This window comes from Drosophila eugracilis, unplaced genomic scaffold (assembly GCF_018153835.1).
Source record: "Drosophila eugracilis isolate 14026-0451.02 unplaced genomic scaffold, ASM1815383v1 contig_722, whole genome shotgun sequence".
In the NCBI taxonomy this organism is placed as follows: Eukaryota; Metazoa; Arthropoda; class Insecta; order Diptera; family Drosophilidae; genus Drosophila; species Drosophila eugracilis.
In genome coordinates, this window is record NW_024573616.1 from 454082 (window position 1) to 475405 (window position 21324).

At 41.2% G+C, this 21324-nt stretch overlaps 1 protein-coding gene across 1 annotated transcript; it reads left to right on the forward strand.

Annotated features, from left to right (window-relative positions):
• Positions 1–4162: 4162 nt before the first annotated feature.
• On the forward strand, positions 4163–21324 carry LOC108116238 (mucin-5AC). The gene is given in 6 exon segments (XM_017228030.2): positions 4163–5043; positions 15560–15607; positions 17468–17514; positions 17583–17849; positions 17907–19424; positions 19426–21324. Coding segments are annotated over 6 exon segments (3417 nt in total). The 5' UTR covers positions 4163–5021; the 3' UTR covers positions 20941–21324.

Below are 21324 nucleotides of genomic sequence, written 5' to 3' on the forward strand. Positions count from 1 at the left end.
ACCCACTCCGGCACTTTGACACAGCCAAGGCGATCAGTACCAGTGCCCAGGCTCCGGCTTCTTTGGTGGCCCACCCGCTTGTCTTTCATCATTAGCACACAATTGTTCACCAACTTCGAATGCTAAGATATCACTTTCGTTTGTTCAACTGTCACTGAGGATAAATTGCTAACAAAAAGCGGAGACAAGCTCGGGATTTTAGATTTCAGACATTACTTTTCACTTGCTCATCTGGTTTAACTATCATTCCCAATGGATGATGCACTTTATCCGGGTATACTAAGTAGAGTTCTATTCTCTCATCAACAGGTTGGTTAACTAACCTTATTGTATCCGCCGATTCACCTTTAATTTATTTGTGGTTCAAGCAACAGATTACGTCTTTAAAGTGGTTTGAGAGTAACATAAATTGATGTCATGCATTGCTTTCGAATTTGGTGATCTCGCGGCTGCTGTCGATTATTTTGATGTCACATCATTTATGTCACAGAAAATCATTTATTTAATTAAGAATATTTATCAAGATTTTTTGGGTTTTTATTGAGTTAATTAAATTAAATAACAAGCGACGAAAATGTATATTCGTTCTTGTCGATCAAGAAGCTGTTGTACGCTGTTAATATTTTTTAGTAAAGATTCTTTCTTGAAAGGTACTTGTATTTGCTTGATACATTCAATAAAAATATTATATATGTATGTAAAATTATATTCATATTACTTTCCGATCTCTCAGAGGCCGAGGGTAAATCTTAAACATTAACAAACTAAGAAAGTCTGAGAACCTTTCAAGGACTTCGATCCGAGGAAATTATGTTCAAAAAATGTTAAATAAATTCTGCTAAAAAATAGAAACATTTATCAAAGCTAACCGAAAGTATAACCTGCGAGCATTAATCATGGGGTTATCTCCACCATTGATCTTGACAAATGTGGGTCGTGTCCGAGAAACTTAAAAGCTCTGCCTCGGCAAAAAGCAAATTTAGGCACCTGAATACTCGCATGGAAAAGTGCCAAGAATGTGAGCAAATTAAACAAAGAAAAAAAAATAGATGCCGCGCCTAGAAATTAAACCAGAGATTCCCAAAAACTGAAAAAAAGTTAACAATTAAATCAACAAATTGTGGCTGCTGCTGCTTAGGTGCAAGAACGAAAAAAAGGCTTTGGCCAAATGCTGAATGAATGACGGCATGAATGGATGAGTAATTGAAGGCAGCGAGTATTGTTCTCAGGGTACAGACGAGCACACAGTTGACACTGTGCCATGTGTGGGTGTATCACCCGAAGTATCTGGCAGATACCTTTGGTGGCCCAGCTTGACTGAGACCGAGACGAAGATGGGAGCCCCTAGTCATGGCGAAAATCGCACGTTTCTATGCAAATCTTCTTCGCTTTTCAATCATCTACACGACTAGGCCACGGTGGCTTCTGTTTTTTCTATTTAATTTTTTTGGTAGTTTGTCCGGAGACGTTTTTGGGGGCCTGTAGGCAATAATTATCGCTTGCATTACGTATTTCGGCTGCTTCTCGCTTTTGTTTTCGGCTCGGCGACTGTCTGTGTGACAATCTAACTGGGTTGGCATAGAAAACGGGCGTTAAAATTAAAGGGAGTTAAATGGTTTTTCAATTCACAAAAGGCAAAGGCAACGCCGCTGCGATTGCATGAGGGCCCACCACCAGCTAACCAACACTATCCAACACCATCCATGCTTCTGTGATGGATAGTTTGGGGTTAAATATAGGCTAGATGGCTTCTTAGATGCTTCTACAATGATTTGACACTTTGCCTGGTCTCTTTTTCGGCTTTACCCACCGAATTTACTGAATTACTTTTCAACAAAATGGAAAAACGACCTTTTAAGGTTGTTGCCCAATGCCCACAGCGGCAGTTAAGGGAGTGTTAGGACTTGTAAAAGTTATCATGGTGACTGTTTATTTGGCAAGTGTAGTTGCTTGGCTTAAAATGTTATTAAAATTAATTGGTTGTGGCAATGAGTTTGTTTTAAGTATTTTCTTTTAAAGATTAGGTCCCATACTTATTGCAAGATGTCTTTAATAATAATTAACTTTTTTATGTTTAGAAAATATATCTATTTTAGTGGTTTTTAGATTTTCATGTACTATTTTTTAAAGAAAATTAGGATTTACGGTCCCTAACTTAAACATCAATAAACATTTTCATTTAAATAAATTAAGTTAAAAGATTATCTTCTATTTTTATTCACTATTTGTCCTTCAAAGAAGCTTCATTAGGTACCTCAAATAATGTTTTTAGTGCCTAAAGATCGCTTGTAAGTTATCAGTTGGGCAATTCATTATGATTGCATGCAGAACGCTCCACCATTCTTAATGAGAAAAGCCGCAAGTCTCAATGTCATTTCTGCTCGAGGGAAACAACAAAAACATTGTCAATATCTTTTAATGAAAGGAACTAATACACCAAGCCAGCTAAGAGCCAGAACCAACTCGCTATTAAAGTCACGTTAAGCAGGCAGAAGCGCCAACTGGCTGGTGATTACGACCATCACTTCTGATTTTGAATAGAATCCAATGTTAATTTTACATGAACCGCCGACAATTGGAGGTGATCCAATGCTGGATAGCCAGAGCTACTGGCTGGCCTGGCCTGGCTGGGCTGCGATGCCCCATGGCTGGAGATTCGTGGGAATCTTTGCGGCTGCCATTATTTGAGCATTTTCGCTACACCGAATCCATAATCGCAGGCGCAATGAATCGGCATCTGCATCTGGCTTCGTGTGCAGAAGGAAGAAGTTGCTGGCACTGCTGCTGCCGCGACGCCATAGAGACGCAGATAGAGCTAGCGAAAATCAAACAACGGTATTATGCAACCAGGAGTTGCTGGGCCCCCAAAGAAACGCTGCCCCAAAATCATAATAAAAACTGTCCACTGTCAACTCTTCAGCTGTCTTCCCTTTTTGCTCCATAGAAGCCGAGAAACAAGCCAAGAAACAAGAAACGCCTCAAGTCAAAAAGTCGTCACTGCGAGCATTTCGAATCTTTAATTTGCGATTTTGTTTGTTATGCCTTCCACGAGCGATCGACCCATCGACCAGCTCATCGCCGATCACCAAGCCACCGACCCACTCTGGATCTCTGCTGTTGGTCCAAAGACCCTACAAGTGCTTCCCCTTCCTCATTAAAGGCTGATGGATTTCCAAACTGTCATCTTGCTGATTGATTGAAATCAATTTCAATTCCATGTGCTCGGCATTTAATGCAATTTACGGTACATAATGCAAAGGAGGTTAATCCCTTTAGCTGTCAACCGATTAGAGGGCGTGCGAACATTGCGTATACGTAATAATTATGAAGACATCAGCGTGGAAAGAGAAAATAATAATTAATAAAACGGATATGTGCTTCGTAGAGAAGTGGTCTTTTATACTAAGAACTATGTTTTCTCTGGGTATGAAAATATAGAAAATAAATGAAAATCTTTGAAAAATAAATACATAACTTTGACTTTAAATCACATATGAAAAAAACTGAACTTATTCTTTTACATTCAAGGAATTTGTAAAAATAATCAAACACAATATTTTACTTGATAAGTTGGTGAATTTTCTATATTTAAATAAGAAATCGACCTAATTTAAATTTTATAATCATAATATAAAATTAAAATAAACATTAAAATGTTTAAATATTTATTTAAAGCCAAAAATGAAATACCAACGTTAAAGTCTCACACCAAAAATTCCCTGATTAAATTCCAAAGATGGTTATTACGAGCATAACAGCAACACTAACATAACAGCAATGTTACGCTTTTCTCCGGCGATGTGGCTCTGTTAAGATCTTCGTAGCCCGAAGATTTGTGCTCTTGTCTTCGGTTTTTGCCGCCCCTCTCTGGATGGCTGTGATCAGCTGATCGCTGGACCGGTTGCAAAGACACTCTGCCTTTGTTTGGCTTTGCCGCTGCTTTTGGATTTTGGCCAGACTTCGGGCTTCTTTGGGAATTGAGGAAGATGTGGCAGCGATCTTCGGTTGGCGGTAAGCTCGTCCAGATCGACGACGAAGACTGGCTTTGATTTTCGCTGCGTTTGCGGTGGCTTTGCGAGCGTTTTCGCTAAACAGAGTTTCGAGTCTGCGGCCCGCTCAACTACTAAAGTTGGACGCCGCATTTGCCAATTGAAACATTCAAATGTGAATATCGTACGGGTGAAGACGTCTTCTGTTCGTCTGGCTCTGGCTCTTACTGTATTTTCATACCAATCTCAAGTGATACATTTAAGAATAACAAAGTGCTCTTAGTGATACTTCAAACTCTTGTGATTTGATATAAAAAATATTTTTGATTTTCTAAGGATCAAAACTGTTTTTCAAAGGATGTTTGTGAACACTAAACAAAATATCAATTTTATAGGAACAATTGTGAATCAAGGATTTAAAACAATACTATAAGATCACTTCAAGTTTCAGTCTTCAGAGATATATATTTTTTTAGTTTTGATGAATTTACTTTTTGTTTCCTCCCATTCATATGAACTTGGCCTGAATCTTTGGTCAAAACTGTTACTAATTAACTTATTTCCTTTGAGATTACCAAACTTTAGTTTTGCCTTAATGACGTCTTCATAATGCAGACATGAAAAACTTGAAGTGATTTTGAGCCACTACCGAAAACATCAACTAAATCGTGATATCTGTGCATTACAACCTGATCCCTCTCTAGCCCATAACAAATAATAAACCAAATAATCGAGCATAGTGAGACAACATAAATAACAATAACGAATAATATGCAACAATCTAAGTAATATTTACAAGAAACAAAAACAAAAAACAAAAATAACGAAAATCAACAAAACGCTACGAATAACCCAGTCGGAGAGCGGAAAACTTTGTCATAAATAAAGTTACGGCGAAAACCTCCATATTACTTCAATCACGAAACTGAAAGCAAGAAAAGGAAGCTGTGGAAGATTGAGTTGCTGCCACAGTTACTTAGCTGACTTGCCTGAGTGTTGCTGCTCCACAAACTGACATTCAGAGTAGTGCCAATGATGTTGATGCCGCTTAAAGGTGAGTGAGCTGAGAAGATCGCAAAATACTTAGCCAAGAATTTCGACAACTTGGCAGATCGACAGCTGAATGGCTTCGAGGCTTCTAATAAAATGCCAAACGCATTTCGTACGCATCAATGGATAAAAAATATGGTTTTGAGTGTGCTCAAATTGTTGCCTTTCACAAAGCATCATCTTAGTTAGATTTATTGCATGTATTTCCTACATAATTTTTTATTACTTCGTTTGGCCAGCTAACTGAAGATGCTGGCAAAATGTCAATGCGTTGGCTGCATAATGGAGAGGCCATTTTATGGTGGCTTTTGTAAGTTATGCAATATATAAATGAGTAAGATAAATGAATAAAAAAATACTTGTCAAGGACTTAAAAAATAACTAAACTGTCAAGTTCGTTATTATTTTTAATGACAACTAGAAAATATTTTCGAATAAAAGGCAGGATAAAGTACCTCCTGAAATTGTTCATATTCATAATAGAAATGTTTAAGCAGAATTTTTTAAAGAGTTCTTTGCCATTAATAAATCAATAAATTTAAGTTGTATCCTTGGAAGTCTGTTCTTCATTTAGTATTTGTTAGCCTCTAACTACCTAGACTAATGAACAGCCTCCATATGCATCCGATTATTAATCCATTAAATATAATAACATAATCAAGATGGCTCACTGGTAGATTCAAAGTCATGAGTAGTAGCTTGGCTTCTTGTATTTTTAGTGATCAATGTAAAATCTAATTGGTTCTAGCCAATTTCCATAAATCTTCAATATGCCTGAGGTGACTTTTCGCTGATGATTAATTTGCAAATTGTTGGCTTGCTTTAGGTGAATAGATACAGCAATTAAAAGCCTCAAAACTGCCGGCGTGCATTTCAAATTTAAGTTTTTTTTTCAGATTTTCTAATTTTTACTGCATAAATTTAGTGTTGCAAAATTTGCAACCGCAATTGTTGCCTCGACTTGGCATTGTTATTAACGAATCTAAGATAATGCTGGCGGCTCTCTGAGCACACAGTTCAAGGATAAACATCGACGGTAGCTGCTTAACTTAGAACAAACCCTTGGGAGGGGGCTGGGCCAAAATTCAGAAAAAAAAAAACGCAAAACCAAAGCCATTTGCAGCTGCAACATTTTTGTGTTAGATAATTTGAATTGGTGCTCAGCCCGTGATTACTGGGTGAGCAACTCGGCCAGAGGGCCGCAGAAAGTAGTGCAGAAATTGGGAAATGCGCCTTAAATGTCAAGAGGTGCCACAGTTTTGTTTTCTTCTACAGTACAGCCTCGTGGCGCAAATGAACAAAGGAAAGAGCTGGCTGGCTAAGAGAAAAGACAAATTTAGGCCAAATGTGTGACTTAACGTCTTTCACATCGCACACACACCCACACCGAGGAGGAGAAAGGGGGGTGCCTGCTTTTGTTTTATGTGGCAGGAGGTTAAAGTTGACTAGGGAGACGAGCCGAAGGCAGGCAGGCGGCCGAAGAAGAAAAAAAAATAAAAGAAAACCAAGCCGGGCTGCCTCAAATGTAACAAAATGCTACAATATAATTTTGCCCGTTGTTGTCTGCAGATGGCCAGATAAAAGTTCAAAATGCGAGTCTTAACCGGGGTCTAGTCTGGCCAAGTTGGTCTGGTCTGGCCTGGGCCGGTCTGCTCTGCTCTCTGGTCTGGTCTGCTCATTAACGTTTCCAGCTAAAGAAATGGCAAATAAATTAAAAAGTCATTCAAGCAACAATACCCAAATGGAGGATTCCCCTCCAGCAACTAAGGTAGTGTTGTGTCTCAAATCGCCGCAGTCGTGTAGCCTGTAACCCATTCAAGTGTTGATGCGTTAACTGGCGCTGCGTGCGCATCGCTGAAAAGCCAATGAGCCGCATCTGAAAGATACGAGTAAAAGTATCTAACAACGATTCCTTGTAGACAAAACAAACAACCTTACAATTGCTGTTTTTGTGGCCCGTCTTTAGTGATTAATGAAGTGTAAATAATGTAAATGTTTTCTATTTTTTCTCCATTTTATTTTTTTTACAAGATTTCAACATATTCTAGGCGGATTCAGTGGCGTTTTTTCATCGAGTTATCATCACGATTCATCATTTTGTTTTCGCTTTTTACTGCGTTTATCAGAGGGCTTATTTTGGCAGACGCTGAAAAGAAAAAAAAAACGAAAGACTTTGACAACGAACTTGCAACGAGCCAAAACTCCAAGCAAAAAAGTCCACTTTTTTTAGTGGTTATTGTCAGCTGGCAAAATGTCAGTAGAGTGCACTTGAGCCATAAATAAGCCATTTGTCAATTTTTTTTTTGGTTTGGTGAACAAATAGAAGACAAAAACCAACGAACTTGAACTTTTCAAAGGAACTGTGTGAATTTGGCAACGGTACTTGGCCGAGAGTGCTGAAGTGTTGAAATCAAATGATGTCTTTAACTCAGTCACTTAACTATAATTTATCAAATTCATGCTGCATCAAGCTTTTCCATAATAATAGTTATTTAGTCGCATGCGTAAAACGTTCAATTACATCACGATTTCAAAAATATGATCATTATATCAACTCAGCAACTAAATGCCAGCATTCTGCTCGTTCATCAAGACACACGTGCGTTGCGAATTGCGTAGCGTTTGCCAGTGTTTTTATGGATCCCTCGCCATCCACATCTATGTGTGTATCCCCTTCAGATATAGCCATAGCCGTTTCTAGCTTAAAATATATGGCCATTCAATCGGCAGGCTAAATGTCAGGCCAAGATGCTGACCTCCATGGCCTGACATGCTACGTTTAGGCCATTTTAGGGCTGCCACCTAAATGGCATTTTGATCTGCATGGTCTAAGGTGAACTTCATGGAGAAGAAGTTACCAACTTGGCCAGTAGTTGCACATAAACATTTTATAGCATTGGCTTAATTTTGGAAGCTTAACAAATCAGATCGTATAGCAACTTTTTTCGTTACGAGTTTTTGGACACAAAAGCGGTCAAAATAAAATTTGGCTTTAATACCTAATAGTCTTAATTATCAGTCTTCCCCCATTCATTGAGTAAACAATGAAAAATGAGCAAATCATAAAGCCAAAGAACAAGTTTCGCTAAGCGCTTTCTTTCTACGCATATTTGTTTTTATCTTAGTTTTGATATCTAGATAATTAATTCGCTGTTTTACAGTTGCTGGAGAACCTGATTCCAGATTATTTGAATCATTTCTGTGTTTGTTTACTTCTCAGACTCTAAGACAGGATCTAATTCGGGAGAGTGACATCATTTGGCTTGCGCTAAGGATGCGCATTTGTTGGCTAAAACGATCAAAGAACAGGTCTCTGGGTGGCTTCATGAATCATAAAAATAGCATATAAAATATGAAGACACTAATGGGTTTTCTTATAAAAGGTGTCGGCCAAGGCTAGAATCTAAAAGTGCCGTTCTCACTGCGAGTCATTAAAAGTGTCGGGCGATAAATTCAAAACCGAAAATAGTTCCCACTGACATTTTGCCATTAGAAGCACTACGGCGGTGCCTTTAAGCCATCATTATGAACACAAATAAACAAGAATAAAGCGTCAATAATCGTCTATTAGGTACTACTTAAGTAGGCAGCACTCACAAATTGGTATCAATATCAGACACCGGTTCAATTCCAAGAGCTGACAGCCAATTAGAGACGCCTACCTCACATGTTTACCATTTAAAAATCAAATCAATAAATCATAGAAGTCAGTATTAAATTCCGCATTTAATTCGACGATATTGTTGGATATTTTCAAGCACAATCAAGCGCGCGAAGGCAACCAAATGACAAGAGCTTTCAACAGTCATAATCATGTTTGCTACACAAAACACTTTGATATTTCGGTAACTTGTTGTCGCTTACAGACGCGCGCGCTTCAAAAAATGGCAAACAAAAAAAAAAAACAAAAACATTTTCTTGTCGTGCCAAAGTCAAGTTCGTTACTTAAGTCTTTTGTTTGGTGTTCGAAGTGGGGACTCTAGAATCGTGTTTTGAGCTTTGAACTTATCCTAATTCATCTGCGGATTACGTTTTCTAACTGAAAAGCAAACAAAAATGTAATTTTCGCTATCATTTCCGCTTACATTTTTTTCGTTTTCCGTCACTGACACGCTAAACGAACAGCGAAATCATAACAAAATCCGAAATCCAAATCAAAAGTGACTTTCATTTACGCGGCAACTGGCAAACAAGAAACAATTACTACGAACAATAAGCAACTAATTCGCATCTCTCAGTGGCTGTACGGGTATGTGGCCATATGTACATATCTCTATAAGATGTGAGTGCACGAAGATGGGTGCAAGTTGAAGCAATCACAAAAAGGCCATCTCGACGAGGAAAAGCAGGCGGCAAAGAAAAGCCGCAAAGCCCCACTGACTTAGAGCCGATGTTGGCCATTGTTACTGGCTGTAATTAAGCCAAGAGTTGATTATTTAACCAGGTGACATAAATACACCGCGACCTGATAACAAACACTGACCCAAATATGCGTAATCTGGAATCGAGACAAACAAAAGAACGAATCCGAGGTGCAACAGTTTCTTTGGCAACTACCTCAATTACTTATTAATTGCCGCTCGACTCGACTTGACTTGGTTGGCTGTTGTTGTCGTTGTTATTGTTGGTAGTTAGCTGTTGGCAGTTGGCAGTTGGTGCTACTGGTTTTCTGCTGCAATTGTTACCGGCGTGTCTTGATGCCGCCCGGGCTGTCATAAATTGCGCTTGCCAGCTCGAATCTTGCAGATTGCCTCATATCAATTGAAACTGGCTGTGCGGCGTTTTCAATTGTTATCTTTTGATATTTTTTCGGCTATTAGTGAAAACTTGGCACATCCTACAGAAAGTTATATATCTTCTCGTTGACAACTCAATTGTTATGTGAGCACCATCGGGGGATTAATTTCCGCATGTGCGCCTTCGATGGGTGACACAGCGAGTTGGCGGATTCGAGGTGGCAATACAGGAATTGGGAGATTGGCAACATAGATGTACCGAACCGGATTGAGCCCAGTTCATCTTCAGTCGAACGTAATTTATATATTTTTCAGTAATACTTTCACAAAGTCAAAGCCAAATAGGTTTTTAATTGCAACCTGTTTGTTTTTTAATTTCAAGTATCAATTTAATTTTAAGGCAATCATTTAGCCAGGTTCTTATACATTTTGTTTGTTTTTCCTTTCAAGTAAAATATATTTTGTAATATTTTCTTAAATATTTCAAAAAACAATTTGACAACGTAATTTTAAACTGCTTAAGTACCTGTTTTGTTGCATTTATCATTTGACGTTTGAGTTTTGTTCAATAACCCACATTTATTTAACAGTTATTGTTGGTATATGAGTCAGTCCTGTTTACTCCACTTGAAATCAAGTTTTTTGCTTCAGTCTTTTGTTTAAATCAATGCCAAATCAAGTTGACATTTTTGCAATATTCTTTTTTAATGTCTAAGATTAAAGACATTAAACAGCTGACAATATAATATATTCCCGAGTTAGATTAAAGATTTTAATGGACCATTATTGCTCGATTTGCCCATTAAAACTAGAATAAATTGGCTAGAAGATATTTGATATGCATAAAAGACCCGAATCATAAATTCCATTTTCAATTCTCAGAGACCCAAATTCGGATTAAGTGGCTATAGCTTCCGGTTAAGGGCCCCAGCTCCTCGTTATGGCATTGTAACCCGAAGCTTTGCAATTACCTTGGCGGCTTTAATGGTATAATGCCAGTTAACTATAGTGTGAGCGGTACTCTCGTTATTACAACAGCACTTTATGATCTGGCAGGCTGTTGAACAAACAACCCAAAATATGTTTAACCCATAATTAAGTAGCATCAAATACTGCCCACTGGAAGTCTGGGGGCTGCTTCCAAGGCATGGGGCTACGAAATGGGCCAGGTTCCAACATCGGCGGGATGCCAATGGCAGATCCCGCCCTGCGGCAGCTCTTGCATGAAGAATTGCTGGGGCGCAACGCAAATAGCTAAAAAAACAACAACAAGAACTACAACAAAAAAATGGAAATCATCTTCACATTTGGCGCTAAATGTTTTTCGCTGCCTTACAAATCGCCAGCAATTTGCTTGGCCCAAACAAATTGAGTTCCCCTTAAAGCCTAGGCACATGAATGCGCTCGAAGCTCCGACTCGCTCTCGATGGGCCAAGTGTGAAGCAGTTGACAGGCGGCTGCCACGAAGCGTCAAAGTGACTTCAGCTATGCCTCCGACCGCCAGGTTATTTTGGTTTTTGCCATTCTCGCCCAACAGCCACACAAATTGCAAATGAGTGGCCGACACAAAAACGCTGCACGGAAATGAACAAGAATTCTTGAGCAAAAAGCGGCCGAAAATTGTATCAAAGGCGGAAAAAATAGCCAGAAGCAGCAGAAGCGGCAGTAGCAGCAGTGCCCAAAAACGATTGCATTTGACCTCAAAATCTATTAGCACGTCGAACTCTGGCGGCTATGAAATGCAATGCAATTGCTGCGGCGCCCCCTCGGGCGACTCGGGGCCCGAAAAACTGTGAAGTTGCCGCAAGAATAACAACAGCAGTGGCAGTAATTGCTACCACACTCATGTCTGGGTGCATCAGCGACACGTAGGTCAATGCATCAGCATCGGGCGGCCAGCACATCTCAGACATGTGCTGCTGGCATCTTTTATCTCCGGGGATTTTTCAAAAATGTTCAAAAGTCTCGTTGTTTGAATGATCTTTAATTCAGTTCTGAATATGTTTGAAGGATTTTAATCAGTAAAGGAAATAGTTGGTGATTAATTGTTGGCCAAACAAAATGTCACAAAGTACATGTTGAGTCATAAATTCATTTTAGCCTCTGTGATTGATGAATTGTTTACCCTAAAAAATGTCTCAAAATCCTCTTTCTTTTAAATCAAGTCGTAAAGTGTTCAGTTCAGCTGGCTGAGATCTGCTTGATATATGTTCAACTACTCGGGTCCCGACCCATTTCTCAGCTCTCAAAACATCTGTCATTCAAAGCGGAGATGCAGGTACCTGAACAGACAGCAGCAAATATTTGTTCAGTAATCCAATTATGAGTATTTGTACTGCCCCGAAACATTATGCAAATATGCAAAACGCACATCATTCGGATGATTTATGGGTCGGGAAGGTCCGAGAAAGGAGGGAAATAAATCACAATGGGCTGTCCCGGAAAGTGATCTTTATCGCTGGGATGTGCCAATATAAAATTCAGATTTAATTGCCCGCCTAGCAAGACTTTTAGGAACAACAAAGACTAGCAAATGGTGCTTGCCAAATCTGCTGTAAAATAAATAAACAAAATGCACAATGGAGCTGGAGCTAGAGTGGGCACTTTCAAAACATTCGCCTGGGAATCGCAGTCGGAGTCAAGTGATTTGCTCGGCTTAGACTTTTATGCATTTATAATGACATTTTTCACACAGTTTATTTCCAAAAGCTTAAGCAAAAACCACTGTGCGTTGCCATTTAAAATGTTTAACATTTTAATTTGGATTTTTGTTTTAGTTTGGCTTCGGGTTTCGGTAAAATACTTTGACAGTGTCTATTCAGATGTATAGCAGAATGTATAGGTAGCATTTCGGTGATTAATTATTAGGAATTTGCATAACATTTGCTCGAGTCAAAGATTAACACCAAAAAACAAATGAGTCAGGCAGGAAACTGGAATATTTGGCATGTAGATATTATCAAGAAAAAGTTAGTTTGGAATTACCAGAACATTAAAGTTCCTCCTCCAGATCGTGACGGTGACTAGTTAGTTATTATTCCCAAGGATGCCAATGGCCTTTTGCGTCGGCAGACAATTTCTCTCCCACCATTAGCCAAATGACCAGCATATCCATCCGCACCTGCATGGCACTCCCAATCGAGCTGAGCAAAAAAAAAAAAACGGCAATCAAGTCTCTGATTTTCCTTAGTCCGCTGTGTTAATCGTGGGGGCTTTCGATTGAAGATGCGCTGACTTTATGCAATTTTTCGCAACAGGAATGGCCGGCAAGGCGAGTCAGCCGTTTCATAATGAGTATCGGTAAAGGTGAAATTTTTCCTATTATTTCACTTGCACACGAGTTACAAATAAAATGAAATAAAAACTATTCGAGGAGGAGGAGAAGGCCACACAAGAGTTAGTGCAAGGCAGCGGAATAGATAAGCTGCCACAATCCAGCAACACGAACAGCCAAAACAAATAAATCAAATCTTCAAATAACACGTATACGACATGTGGTCGACGGAGAAGAAGGCAGCTGAAGCAGCAGCAATAGCAGAGCACCAGTCGCAGCGGCAAGCAGCAGCTTGGCGTTGCCTTAGTTTCTATGCTCTGTGTTTCAACACTTTGCCACAACACAATGCGGCAAAAAGCGCAAAAAACAACAAGAAAAGCTGCGGAAAAAAACAAATGCTTCCTTCATGTCAGCTCAGCAACCGTAAAGGTTAAGCGGCAACTTGACAAAAAGGTTAAAACGATTTAACAGACATTTGGCTGCAATGCGAGGAGTGTGCCCCGTCCAAAAACTCCTCACACTTGAGTCTGTAAAACCGACCCGGGCAATCGCTGGATGCATCGATCCTTGGCAGATCCATCTTGAAGTCCCAGTCACAGTCCCATTCCCCTTTCAAATCTCCCGAGCTCCTCGAAGCTCTGAGCATGTGTTGAAGGCGGAACCAAATTTTGATTGCAGAGACCCTCGGCATAGCGCGGAAAATGCAACCTCAGTCTTAAACAGTTAACTGGCGCTAGCTTATTATTTTTTTTTTCGACTTTTTTTCTTTTTGGTGTTGGCACAACACCTGCTCTTGCCATCGCGTTGACATTTTTTGTTGCCCCGATAATAATGATTCGGCGGCGGGGAAACTTCCTTATTTGTCATTGTTGTCGTTGAACACTTTTCAGCCACATTTTACCGTCTCTTGAATTTCTCGCCTCGCTTTCTTATGAATTATTGGGCAAATAATTTGATTAATTTACTGAGGAAGTGCCCAGCCACAGAATATAATTTATTGATGAAGCTAATTCATTAATAGCAATTTATAAATACGATCATTATATAAATTCTCGAATGAACCAATCCGATTTGACCTTCGCAAGACTAATAGCCATTTAAGGCAATTCGATTCGTTTTGGCAAAGCCTTGACAATGACAAACTCTTGATTCGTGTAATTGCAAATCGAGAATCGTGAATTGAAATTAAAATCTGCACAGACGAGAGAGCCCAGTGCAACTCTTGAACTTTAACAGATCGCTTGGCCAATCGACTTAATTTACAATTTTTTATTAAATTTTAATGTCAAGCCTTGTACATGCCTATTACCAAAGTGGCGGCAGTAATTTAATTTTGTCTACCTAAATTACGTTATTTTGACGAAATTAAATTTAGGTGTGAGAATATTTTTTATGCAAACAGCCACCGAGACGAGAACCCCGCCAAGGCAATCTACAAATTTAAATACAAAAAGTAATTTCGGCAACCGAAGAATCCAACAGACAATGCATAAAAGCAGAATCTTCGTCGTCTTCGTCTTAAAACAACTGCAGCTAATTTCAATTTAAATTTATGTTCGCATCGAATGAAATTTTTCGAGAATCTGTTCGATTTTGCATTGTTATTGAAAATAGCCGCGTTACGTAAAGACAATAAATCTATTGTCTTGTCGACGGTTTTGGTTAATTATCCAAACCATTGAAAATGATTTAATTGAAAGAGTGTCGCCGGGCAAGCCGGTTGGTGTTGATCTCTCTGGTTTTTTGCTCGTGTCTCCCCAAGTTTTGATATTGTTTGCTGTTGTGCAAATTAAAACAATTATTTGAAATTATGCAAAGTACGCAGAAACTACAGAAACTAAAGAAACTACAGAAACTACGGGAACAGCAGCAGCGACAACAGCTGCAAAAACGAGCTGACGGAAGCGAGCGATACGATACTTGTGGCAAAGTGAATGTCTTGGGGGATTGACTGACTGCCTCACTGACTGAATGACTGACTAACTCCTGGCCGGCGCCTGCCATCTGTTCCTGGGCAGACCATTCGCTTTTTGCTTGGGCCAGCCTAAAATGTAATAATTTATTGCGCATACACCCTGTGGTACATGGAACTAGCTTCCAAATACATACTGCCCATCTGCATATCTGACTATCTGCTCTTCTGAATATCTCTATATGGCAATCAGATATAAGCAAAGATCTGCCGTAAATTTCTGCATGCGTTTGTGGGCGTCTACCAGTTATGCAATCGCTGAGAGCCTTTGTCTTCTTCGGCACATTGACATCTCTTCTACGCTGATTTGTGCAAGCCCAGAGAGTACATTTATTTGTATTTCTGCCGTTGTTTTCTGTATAATTTCTATTACCCAATAAGGCGCCTTGTGGTGTGTACGTGTTTTCGACAATAATTATTTTTCCGTTTCTTTCTTTCAAACATATATCTCGGCTTCTCCCACGATCTTGTGCAATAAATATTCATAATTTTGTTAACTAGCTAAACATTTGTCTCTCTGCTTCCCTCTGTCTTCCAGGCAACTCCAAATACAAAATGCGGTCTACGCAGCTCAGCTTGTTGTGCGGTAAGTCTATAAGTTCAAAAGGTTATTAATAAAAATCAAGAAAATCCAAAATTAGATTCAATCGGAAGACCAAAGTGATTAGGTTTATTCCAAAGAAAGGTTTTGAATGGGTATTGAGTGTATTGATTGGTATTCAGAACTATTTCTATAATCATGTTTTAGTATTGAATAAAATATCTACTTAAATATCACAAAAGCTTAACTCTCCAAAATAATAATGCCATTACTCAGCTTGAAATAATAACCATGTAAAACCACTTCTTATACGCATTTTTAGGCACAATTATATTTAAATATCTGAAGAGGAATTTCAAAGAAATATTATTGCAAATAAAAAGCATTCTTCGACTTGGCAACATCCTTGACCTTGTCAACTCATAATTTTCCCATCATAGATCACCGGCTAACGGTTGATGGCTGTGCGTGTGCCGCAAAGCGTGGGCGGCAAGCTGGCCAAGATTGCGTTAATGCGCCTTTGTCTTAGCCGGTTGCGTGAGCCGTCTTCGTTTTTGTTTTAAGTCCGACTTGGCGTGCGACAAAAAATATAAAAAAAAAATGAGGGGCCAAGACGTAGTACAGATTCGGATTCAGATTAAATATGACTTTGATTTGAATTAATGGATTGGCCAGAGCGGACGAATGCCTGGGAAATGCAATTTTTAACGGCTCATTAGGACGGGCGTGTTGGTGCTGGCCGAGACCCAGATGCCAAGTGGGCATAAGTGACAGCTCATCTCGCGAGCGAATAAAACCAACAATGGCCGGCAATCTTCTTTGGGCCTTTGGCTCTTTGGGGCTTTTGGTGCTGCTTTTGGTCTTTGAGTAATTACGCGCCCATCGACAGCACCTCTCAATTAAGTTGGCGTGGCATCCCGCTGTGAGGGGCACGAACTCAATCGAAAAGGCAAACGTAATGAAACGACAGATCGGAAAGATCCGAAATTGATGCGAGTACAACGTGGCGTATGGTTGATGAAGCGGCCGTTCGAATTTGAGCTCGCTTGCCAATCAGCGGGCACAAATTATGGGCAATTGTTTAATTTGAATAAGGCAGCAAACAGCATCGGCAATATAGCAACACCCGCGACCAAATCATCAGCGGGTCTTCTTCGATGATTCACTTAATCGCAGTGATTATGCTGCAAGTGGGCCTTGAATCTTGTGGCTATTTTGGTTATTTTGGTTATTCAATAACCCTCTGCGGCTGACATCTTCCTCTGCCGGCGGACACTTAAGACGCAGCTCATCATGACTTTTTTATTTCTGTTTCTTTCTTTAATTGTTTTTATGCCTTTAAAATTTAATTATTGCATTTCGAGGGGGCCTGAGGTCACTCACTTCCAGCCAGTCCCAGTAGTCACTGGTCGGGTCTTGCGTAATTTGGCAATGTCTGCCATCCAAGTTGAATGTGGAAAAGTCAAGGTCCGTGGGCTCACCGTCAAGAAGACATTCTAAACGGCAAAGGAGAATCCAAACCTGAAAAGTTGATGAACCAGACTTTGCTAGAGAATGCCCAAAAAAATGGCTAAGCAAATCTATTCACAAAGGAAATAATTGCGGTGTAGCACGAGAAGATCCATTAAAAGAATTCCTTTTAAATTTTTAACAAGCGTTGAAATTTTAGCTTAAATTTCTACACAAAATAATTAAGAATAGGTATAGTTTTAAAGATGTTTTTTCTTTAATGAATTTGGGAGTTTTTTATAAATGGTCTTTCAATAATAATACCCATGAAAAAATGATTACTACTTAATTATATACATTTAAGTTAAGTTAGTATATAAAGATATTAAAACAGTTAAATGCCAAAAACTATAATTTAGTTTTAATATTTCTAAACCATTCCATTAATCACTGCAGCTTTGCTCGTACTGGTGTTCCTTGACTACACAAGCGCAGAATCAAAGGTATGTTTAAGATTATTCTCAACTTAATATATATTTAATGTATCTTATATTATATTTATACTATATAGTATCGCACTCCTGCCCGGATATTGGCTAAGCAAACTGGTGCCACCCAATTTGAGGAGGAGCGCTATGAGGCGCATACTAACTGCAACGAACATAAACATCATCTGAAGAAGCGCGCTTCTGATGAAGATGTAGACTACGAGGTGTACCAGGGTGTAGTTGGCCGTCCAGGCATAGACTTTCCCATCTACCCAAGAATTCCCAAGACCTCGTTTAGCTGTCGTTCCTATGGCAATGGCTACTTTGCGGATATGGAAACGGATTGCCAGGTAAATTGATTTCTTAATTCAAATAAAATCAAATTAATACTATATAATTTTTCATAGGTCTTTCACATTTGCGAGGAGGGCCGTAAGATCTCCTTCCTCTGTCCTAATGGCACGATCTTCCAGCAGAGCGAGCTCACCTGCGACTGGTGGTTCAAGGTTAACTGTCTGGGCTCCTCGGGTTACTACGCAGAGAGTGCAGAGATCCTCAACAAGCAGCGCGTCCATCGTGTGCGTCCTTCTGTTCCCGTTCAAGGCTTCAATATTGTGGGTGGTGGGCTAAACATCAAGCCAAAGGTCACTCCAGTTGTTGGTCAGGCAAGGTCTGGTCCTCGAGCTAATCCCGACAGGCGTATTGATTCCACGGAGGACGTTCCCTCTTCAGTGGAGAGTGTGGACTTTGATGATGTGTCTGGCGAGAAGCAGCGAAAGGTTCTTCCCAGCATTGATAGCAATAGCAATGACCACGAGACCCAGATTACTGCGGAGAGCTCCTCGTTTGTCAGCGGTTCCGGCAAAAGAAGAACCAATAAGGATAGCAACCCGAATCGCAACGAGGACATTACAGTCTTGAAACCAGCTCGTATTAGGGCACCAGTGGCATCCCAAGAACGAGGAGTCTCCACCGAAAGAGCACGTAATGGCCAGAGGGGACAGCATCGCTATAGTGGAAGTGAGGAACACAGCAAGGAAAAGGAGAAGTCAGCTCCTAGCCAATCAAAGGAAAAGCCTGAGTTCTTCGAGGCTCATTCCACACGAACTGTACCTCAGACCACGCCCCATTACTCTACCGGAAGCCACTCCACTGTGCGACGTCTCGAACCAAGCAAGACCACGCCTTTCTACACGCCCACTGTACCCAGTCTGGTCAAGACCAAGACCACCGAGACAAAGCTCAATTACATCAAGGGCGGTCATGTGGCCACAACACCCAATCCCCATAGGTTCGGAGGTGCTAGTTCCGGTATTTTCCTTGAATCCTCTGTGGCACCGAAGGTTAAACCCACCGCCAGTGCCAGTATTGAACTAGACAGCACTTTCAAGCCAGTGATTATTGGTATGAGGCATCACTACGATGTGGCTAGCTCCGGAGAATTCCGACCCCCAGCAAAGTCAACAGAAAGTCGGGATTACTTGCCAACTACTCCGTCACCATCGGCAACCAGCAGCGGACCAACTTATTTACCCAAGAATGGAAAGTCTCCAAGGGGACACGCAGCAGGCGCAGCTGGAGAGGATGTTCTACTGTTCGCTCCCAATCCTGTCAAGGATGAGTCTGTCTTCCGCAACGTTCAGGAAATGCTCAAGACAATGAACCTGTTGAAGGATCAGTTTGAGGACGTGGAGCTGAATGCAGCTGCTGCAGCTCCAGCAAGAGTTGGTCTAGAGATTCCACCTTCCTCTGGTCCAGATGCCCTTGTATCCTTTGCCAAGTACTTTGCACAGGAACATAATGAAACCACAAATGCTCTTGCTAAGCCAGATAAGACGGAAAAATCTGACAAAACTGGAGGAAAACCAAAATTATCTGTAAAGCCGCCACCATTGCCCACCATTAAGCCATCGGACACTACTGCCCTTACTGACCACTTCGGAGAATCCTCCAGCCATAAGCGAAAATGCGGACGACATCAAGAAGAGCCTGCTAAGTGACACCACGGTGAAGAAGTACAGTAATCTGTTTGGCTTGAAGGCTGCCCAGGGTCGCGGTGCTGGAGAGGCTGATATCAGCACGGGATTACTCTCTAACCAGCCCAACGGAACTCAATCTGAATCAGGTTCCAAGTACCAGCAGTTCCCACAGATTGGTAGCACCGGTTCCACTATTGGTGCTTTGGCCGAGAAACCGGAGACTCGTAAGATTGCCCAAATCTTCTCCAATGCTCTGTCCAGTTACCTTGATAACCCAGCCACTTTCCGTGCCGAACTCGCTGCCCGAGCCCGCCCTACGGAGCCACCAAGTACTCCCAACTTCAAGCCCGTGACAACCACGGATCCCTCGCTCTTTAGTGATGGAACAGCCAAATACTATCTGCCCACCAAGGGACTGCCTATTGCCACTACGCCCACTCCCAATAGCATTGCAGCGGAAATTAACCACAAATTCGATTCGACCCCAGCTCCGGAATACTCCACAACCACTGAGCTGTATGAAGGTAGTACCAGTCGCGCCCAGGAACTGGAGTTCTCAGGGGAGCTATCGCCTCCAAGTCAGGATTCCGGCGAAGAGTTCCTCCAGCAACAGCAAACGCAATCGTTTGTAAAGTCTCGCAACGATCTGCTTAAGGATGCTAGGCCCCAGAAACTTGTGACCACCCACAAACCCACTGAGCACCCGTGGGCGCTTAAATCGCAGACCGACTTCCTGGATCCCCTGACCATCAACGATGGTCTGATGAAGGAGCAAAGGACTTCTACTACCAGCAGTACGACCTCGCCGTCCACAACACCTTCTCCGTTTGCCTACAGGGTGACCACACCCACACCATCTCGTTACGAGTGGGACGACATTTTCCGAAGCTACGATATTCCCAGAGACGCACTGCCATCCAGTAGTGGTCTTCAGCGGATTGCAAACAAATTGTTCGGCGGTCTCAATGAACAAGAGGCACTGCACCTACGCAACGTAATGGCAAAGGCGGAGCACGACCGTCAGGTGCTTAGTCTGTTGCTGCTGCTCATCCAGACCTGCGATGACCACAACGGAAAGGCACTTGAGAGGAGCAGGAAGCATCTGCTGAACGCACTCATCGATATTGACAGCAAGACAGTCGGAGGTAAGACCTCAAGGCAGAGACTGACCACCACTACCAACCGCATCCCAGTAACCACATTCCGACGTGGTGGTTCTGCCGGAGGCGAGTACTTCACCAGTACCACGCCGGGCTATACGACAACCACGGATCTGCCCACCACAACAGGATTGGGTGCGGGCAGCTACGAGGAGACCACTAAGTTTGAGATACGCGTCGAGGACCTTGAGGAAACCACGACGACGACAGCACCGCTGCTGGAGGTCAACTCGGACCGGAGGGCCCTGGAGCTGCTCAAGTCATTATATTCGCTGGCGTCCAAGTTCAGCAGCAGGCGATAGAGCGAGGGCGGTGGCGGTTCCTAGACCTTGCGAGTTAATGCCTAACTTTAGTCAACTCAACTCTACCCCCCCCTCAGATCAGTTTTATTTTCTTTAATTTAAACCCGTCCTAAACTTATGATTTTGATTCTGAACCAGTTACTTGTTAACCGACTTCGTTTAGCCAATGCAATTGCGCAATTAGTTTGTAAATATGTAATCGAAATACTCGACGATGAGAGGCCCTGAAATACTCCCGCGCCCGAAACAGGCATAGACTTGGTTGTTCCTGATGCCCAGCCAAGCAGTTTCCGTTTAAGTTTAATCGAGAGTTGTATTAAATTAGTTTCTTACTGCTTAGTCTTAACGAACGAGAACACTTTCCATCCAGTATCCAGTAACCAG